Source organism: Poromitra crassiceps (assembly GCF_964638095.1).
Source record: "Poromitra crassiceps genome assembly, chromosome: 9".
NCBI lineage: Eukaryota > Metazoa > Chordata > Actinopteri > Beryciformes > Melamphaidae > Poromitra > Poromitra crassiceps.
The window spans coordinates 24,658,192-24,665,691 of NC_139630.1; the positions used below are offsets into that span (position 1 = coordinate 24,658,192).

At 46.3% G+C, this 7,500-nt stretch overlaps 1 protein-coding gene across 1 annotated transcript in view; it reads right to left on the reverse strand.

Moving 5' to 3' along the window:
* plcb4b (phospholipase C, beta 4b) overlaps positions 1-7,500 on the reverse strand; it is a gene marked incomplete at its 5' end in the record, with an annotated part of 85,110 nt that overhangs the window by 15,340 nt on the left and 62,270 nt on the right. Inside the window, 3 exons of the mRNA XM_083642905.1 lie at positions 751-907; positions 1,277-1,365; positions 2,781-2,985. Of these exons, the coding sequence (XP_083499031.1) occupies positions 751-907; positions 1,277-1,365; positions 2,781-2,985 (451 nt within the window). The remainder of the gene's footprint in view (positions 1-750; positions 908-1,276; positions 1,366-2,780; positions 2,986-7,500) is intronic.

Below are 7,500 nucleotides of genomic sequence, written 5' to 3' on the forward strand. Positions count from 1 at the left end.
ACGTCATCGTGCAAGCACATGGCTAATTAATATGGACATTAACATTAATAATAGCCATGTGCTTCAGCTGCGCTCTCGCTGTACTTTGCTAACTTAGCATCGATGCTAGCGGGACTTACCCAGCTATCGGCATTGCCTGCTTTTACTGCTGCTTGCTGGTAATGTTAATCCCATCATTCCCATGTCAGAAAAAGTCTCCAGATTTGTCGCTATTTGACCACTATTTTGACTGGGCGGCTTTATGTAACAAAGGCAAGCGCTCATTTTTGGCACATTGCCACCCCTCGTTATTGCCTGAATGGTCGGAATGGATCCTCCGTTAAAACGGCATGTTTTTGAATGGAGTTTGGTTACAGATTCGCTACAGCTGTTTCCATATCACATATCTTGTTATCGATACATGCTACCGCACCCTCTCCCCCCGCCCACTGGCAGAGAGAATACGGACCATTTCCAGCTGTTTCTAAACACAGACTCCTCATGTCTAGAAAGGTAAAACCGGAAAATATCCTGCTCTGGCTAGCCGGACATGATCCAGACTTCATGTTTAGAAGAGGCTTATGAAGCAAGCCAGTATAGCTAGGCTCTGTGTGTCAGAGTGCATAAACTGTGTGCACAGAGTAAGTTGTCTTTGTGCACGTGTTTATTGTGGGATGACTGTTTACAGCAGTGACTATATACACATTACAATGTGTATATGTGTGTCAACAAATCTACAGTATACTGTATTATGTTTAAGTGGGTGTGTACCCTTCTTGGTCTCTGAGGTGTTGTTTTGGGCAGAGTTGGAGGTCTGGGCCATGTCCGAGCTGGTCTGCGGCGTCACGCTGGTCTTCACCGTGTCTCCTTTCCCCTTCCCCTTCTTGTCGTTCTTGGAGCTTCCACTGGGAACATCTGCTATGTCGTTCTACAGGTGAACGTGACAGCAGAGAGGATGGAGTTAGGTGGGCTGGGATACTGTATGTAGTGTATGTGTTCATGACCTCACACACTGTGTGTGTGTGTGTGTGTGTGTGTGTGTGTGTGTGTGTGTGTGTGTGTGTGTATGTAGTGTGTGTGTTCATGATGTCTATATGTACCACAGGGATGACGCATTTGGTAGCATTGGTTGTGCCCTATCAGTCAACTGTGTGTGTGTGTGTGTGTGTGTGTGTGTGTGTGTGTGTGTGTGTGTGTGTGTGTGTGTGTGTGTGTGTGTGTGCGCGTGTGCGTGTGCGTGTGCGTGCGCGTGCGTGTGTGTGTGTGTGTGTGTGTGTGCGTGTGTGTGTGTGTGTACCGTGTCAATCCCCAGCGCCTTCATCTGGTCAGCTCTCTTCTCTGCAATGGTCAGGAACTTTTTGGGGTCTGACAGAGCATCCACAATGGCTGCAACACACACAAAGATTGATCAATACATACAAACATAAGCTACAGTAGGTTTAGAATGGACAACGTATGCAAAAAAAATGTCTGGAAAGCATCGTAGAGAAGATTCACTCATGAATCCAACTAGCGCGCCTGTACCCCTTCTGCCTATAACCCTGTTCTCCGTGATGTAACTTCAGCAGAGCGAGGGATTATTGTTATTGAGTGAGTGACTAGTTAGTACATCATGTCATCATGTCAATTATCCCCGATGACGGGCTTACGTTATGCACAGCCCCAGAGCCAAAATCCATGTATTCCAGATATAACTAATAACTAAACAGAACTAAATCTAAATAAAATAAGATTAAAATATATTACAAGCAACAAATTCAATCTGAGAGAACATTGTTTCCGTTGGCATTGGCAACCATTCCCCCCTCCCTAATCTTAAGTAATATGAGGGACAATAAAAAAACGAAGACATATTTGCCATGCCTACACATTGGCTCGTCTCAATATGCAGAAGAAGAAGTATACCAGCTCTACATGGAGACTCAGAAGGATTATTACTTCTTGGTTAAATAACGCCTATTTTCCAGCCAAGTACTTCCTCTTAAGCGACGAGTGCAGATCTGGCAGCAGATCTCACAGCACAAAGCTAATAGTTGTGCTAATGCTTCCTCATACCGTGCCCCTCGGCTTAGTTTAATGACAACTCCAAATGTCCTTTTCATTGGTGTGCTTCTGTCTGCAACTGTGTTACTCTGAACGCTCACACCAACCCCACGCATACTAATGAGCTGAGCGAGAGAGTACGCAAGAGGGAGAGAGAGAGAGAGAGAGAGAGAGAGAGAGACCTTGTTTTCCATCTCTCTCCGTTCCTCTCGTCTCCTCTGTTGTCCCTAAAGGCTACAGCAGCCACTTCATTATCAACCATGAATAAATTGAATGCAACGATAAATTGGGTTCAAAGTGTGCACGCGCCTGTGTGTGTGTGTGTGTGTGTGTGTGTGTGTGTGTGTGTGTTAGAGCTGCAACGATTAATCGATTAGTCGATCGACAGAAAATTAATCGACAACTATTTTGATCATCGATTAATCGTTTTGAGTCCAATTTGAAGAGAAAAGGTCTAAATTCTCTGATTCCAGCTTCTTAAATGTGAATATTTTCTGGTTTCTTTACTCCTGTAGGACAGTAAACTGATATTATCTTTGAGTTGTGGACAAAACAAGACATTTGAGGGCATCATCTTGGGCTTTGGGAAACACTGATCGTCATTTGCTATCATTTTCTGACATTTTATAGACCAAACAACTAATCGATTAATCGAGAAAATAATCGACAGATTAATCGATTATGAAAATAATCATTAATTGCAGCCCTAGTGTGTGTGTGTGCATGCGTGTGTGTGTATGTGTGTGCGTTCCCCTCACCTCCGAAGCCGTCGGGCACGTAGGTCTTGAGGATGATCTGGCAGAAGATGGTGGGCAGCGACAGCGGCTTGTTGCCCTCGTTCCTCAGGGAGATGTGGCGGTACCCCGCCTGCAGGCCGTCCAGCGGCAGGATCCGCTGGCCAATCAGCTTGTTGTTGTCGTCGTAGACGGCGATGCGCAGCACGGCCAGGTCGGGTAAGATCACCTGGGAGGCAGAGGAAGCAGGGGACAAGCCAGGTGGGAGGGAGACAGAATGAGAAACGTGTGCAGACACAGGAAGTGAGAGAAATGAGAGTCATAGTACACAGTTCACATAATAGCGTTTTTTTTTACCCCCCGCAACTGCCAGTGCCCTTTCATCATTAAAGGCACTAAATGTGATATTATTCAGCCCTACTAGATGCCAGCAAACCACGACTATATATATTTTTTCAGATTTTCCACCATTTTCTCCCCAATTATACTTGGCCAATTTATCCCCATGCTGCCCTGTTGGCTGCCCCGGTCGCTGCTCCACCCTCTGCCGATCTGAGGAGAGCCGTAGACTAGCACCATGCTTCCTGCGACACATGCGCAGTTGCCAGCCACTTCTTCTCACCTGACAGTGGGGAGCTTCACCGGCAGGACGTAGCACGTGGGAGGATCATGCTTTTCCCACCAGTTCCCTTCCACCCCCCGACCAAGCGCCCCGGCCGGCCAGAGGAGGCGCTAGTGCAGCGCCAGCGACCAGGACACGATACCCTCGATCCGGCTTCCCACCCTCAGGCACAGCCAATCGTGCCTGTGTGGACGCCCGACCAAGCCGGAGGTAACACGTGGATACGAACCTGCGACCCTCGCGTTGGTAGGAAGGGAATCTACCGCTACACTACCCCGGACGAGCCAGACAGGCGAGTGATGATGTTCTGAGCAGTGGAGAAGCCACGCCCCCTCCCTGTGTTGTTCCCTGTCCCTTTTGTTTACGTCTGATGCTACTGCTCTAGCGCGACATCTAGTGGGCAAAAAAGAAAATCGCATGTAGTGCCATTTAAAGTGATGGGAGGCGGCTACAAGGCATCGTGACATGTGGCCGCTCCTGAGAAGCGCTGCAGGCGACGTTTGTTTCCGTCAGAGTAGAACATTTTTCAACTTTTCAAAAAAGCGCCTTTTCTCAGCCGACCAATCGCCATGACAGAGACACTGGCCGTTTCCCATAGCAACAATAAATATAGAGAAGTTCCAGAGGACAAATAGGACGTTGTAATCAGTGAATTAATTGACGTTACTGTAACAAATGGAGAGAATGCACACCATAAAATCTCAGCGAGGTGCCGGTGACGGACAAGAATCTATAAAAGGAATAGAAACCGCACACTCTGGCTCCGATGCAATGAATTTAATAGACGGACAACCCCCTATTTCTGTTGTGCCTTCTCAAACAGTGTTGGCACCTATTCCAGATGGTAACCGCCGCTGTGGGGCTTGTGCTCAATGTAACTTCACCCACCGATGTAGCACCTTTCAGCACCCCCACACCGGGAAGCCCATCCCCATTAAAGGGGTTATCACCTGTTACACCAAATCAGTTATTTACCTCATCACCTGCCCCTGTGGGAAGTCCTATGTAGGTAAAACCAGCAGAGAATTAAAAACCCGTATTTCCGAACACCGCAGTACCATCAGGTGTAAGAATCTCAACTACCCTGTAGCAGCCCATTTTGTAGAGGAGAATCACCCCATCTCCTCGCTCAGATACATTGGGATAGAGAAGGTCTCCCTCCCTAGGAGAGGTAGGAACCTAGAGAATCTCCTTTCTAGGAGGGAGCACTTTTATATTCACTATCTAAACACCTTATCTCCTTTTGGTCTAAATATTGACTTTGAACTCAAATGTTTCTTATAATTTTTCCTTACAGGGAAATTGACGTCACTAGGCCTTTTCACTGCATCGGCTGACTAGGATGTACTGTTTATGACGCCCCCTAGGGGTCTGATGCTCAGTTTGCATCCTAGGGCTTATTTGTAAATACTCTGTAAATATTTTGTAATTTGTTTCCACTTGGAGCTGTATTGGCCTTGTTTGGCCCACTATATATATATATATTTTTTTTTTTTTGCGGTGGGCCTCTTTCGCAGCGGCTATTTTGTGTCTTGGGTGGAGGTGGTGTGGGTGCACCAAAACCTCAATCAGGGGCCGTTTCTCAATACCAAGAATGCATTCTTGTTCTTGTGTTCTTGGGGAGAACGTTCTTGCTAGTCGTTCTTGGAAGAATGAACTTGCTAGGTCACAAGCACACATGACGCTGTTGGCAGTTTGAGACGATGCGTTCTTGAGGGTATTGCGCAATACCAGCGCAGAGGCCGCCTGCAGTACTACACAAATAAAAAGCTCAGCTGATGTAGATGCAGCCAATTGTGCTCTGGAACTTTTTGCCATTTTTCGCCATAAATGTTCGTAAAGTGGCACTTATTGAAACCTACTACCCTGCTTGTAGGCATCAAAAGTCATCAGAAATTAATTTAGTGATGAAATAAAACTTTAAATTGTAAAAAACTTTTCGGAGCTTATGGCGTCTTCTCTGCTTTGTTCTGCCTCTGCTTATGCCGAAATGCATGCTGGGATATATGCCTTGCCAAGTTGACACAAGTCACCACCCAGAGCATCCTCGGTAAAGTGGGCGTGTCGAGAACATCTGGGAATTTTAAGCGTTCTTGGCGAAATGTGAACTTTGTATTGGAACAGTACTTGGGCTGCGACTGATGACGTTTCACAGGGACACAAGAACGCAAGAACACACAAGAACGCTTATTGAGAAACGGCCAGGGTCTCCTGTCTTTGGTTCATTTAGGTGTTCCGGTCCTGGGTCCCTGGTTGGTGGGTTGGTTGCACCTCCTTCCTGCCTTTTGGATGCAGGGTGGCAGCTGTGAAAGCGGTCCTTTGTAACTTTGTAACACCATCTCCTTTGTGAATTCTCACTCTGGATGGTTTTTACCATTCATTGTTTGATTGGCTGTAAAGGTTTTATATTGTAACTTATACAACAGGTAGTTCCGGCCGAGCAATTTGATTGGACAAGAGGGATCTTACGAGTGGAACGATTATCTACGGCACTCGGCCTGCGGCCTCGTGCCTGCGACCGAATCACAGCAGTGCCAATATTAGCCAACAATGCACTCCCTCTCGCGTGATATTGCTTAATTGTTTGTCATTGGAAAATTGTGCTTTTCACACTTGGATCACTTGTAAGTTCTCATTCACTTGCAGTGACTGACTGATCCTAATTGATTGGCTGCACCTGATTCTAATTGATTGGCTGCACCTGTGGTCTAGGTGTGTCTCTGTTACAAGACTGTGCTCTTCACCTTGTTTGTACATGACTTGACAAAGGCCACCAGGCCGAAACGTTGTCCGTCTATTAAATTCATTGCATCGGAGCCAGAGTGTGCGGTTTCTATTCCTTTTATAGTTACTGTAACAGCGATCATAAAGCCAGTACATAGATTATACCCGACATGTAGCCTATTGGAAATATCTGTAAGCCTTTGCTTGTTCCACAACTCAGTAGTGTCTGCTGGAAGAACTATATCCAGCTGATTACGGAGCTATAGCAGCTGTTAAGCTAACATCAGTCCCTGCTGAGGGGGAGGGGGTTGCATGGAAAAAGTGGCGTCAGAAGAAATAATAAAAAGCACATCAGATAACATCACACCCCCTTAGGAGTCAGTGATCAACCCCTCAGCAGGGACTGAGGGTGCTTTACTTTACTCACTCTGCTGTGAAAATAGGTAAATGAGAAAAAGGCTTTCACAGCTGATGCAGTAAATAGTTTTTCTTTTCTTTTCTTTCAAGCTGATGTGAAAACGGCATCATTAAGAGGGAAGGTCAAGGATGAAACAGTAGGGGACACTATCTAGGGACACTATCTAGGGACACTATCTAGGGATGCTCCCTGCGTGATACTGGAAACAGCCATGATAGCAGAGCAACACAGCGCATATCTGACTACCGACAAGGGCCATTTCCACAGCGAGCACGCATCCAGGGACGCGACCATATCTCCTATGTATGTATGTGTGTGTGTGTAGCTTGTGTCTGTGGATGAACTTGTGCGTGTGTGTGTGTGTGTGTGTGTGTGTGTGTGTGTGTGTGTGTGTGTGTGTGTGTGCGCACCCTCGAGAGACAGAAGGACTGGCCCGGTGTGAACAGATAAGTGAACAGAGAGCCAAGGATGATTAATACCAAGGCGAAGGCCAAGGTAAAGCGATAAGGCCAAGGAACACTCACTGGAGATGATGTGTGGACGCGCCTGCTTGTGTGCGTGCCCGGGCAAGAGTGAGTCAGTGGGGCGGGATCCATACAGCATAATATCGGGATAGATTGCGCGGCGATATTGTATCGATACACGGGCGCCAAGTATCGATCTCTGAAACTCGCAATAATATCGTATTGTGACTTTAGTATGGTGGTAATATCGTATTGTGGGGCCTCTGGTGATTCCCCCACCCCTACGTCCTACTGTACCTACAAGTTTTCCTTTGCTGGACATAATCTGCAGTTGAAAAAAGCGAATAAATCACAATATATCACAATATATGTTATCGCAATATCGCGATTTCGTGAAATGTTTAAAATCGCAATGATATCGTATCGTGACTTAAAAGGGGACTAAACCCCAAGATTTCTGACAAAACGGTATGCTGCTTGATAAAAAACAAAAACAAAGAAAAGAATCAGAAGAGG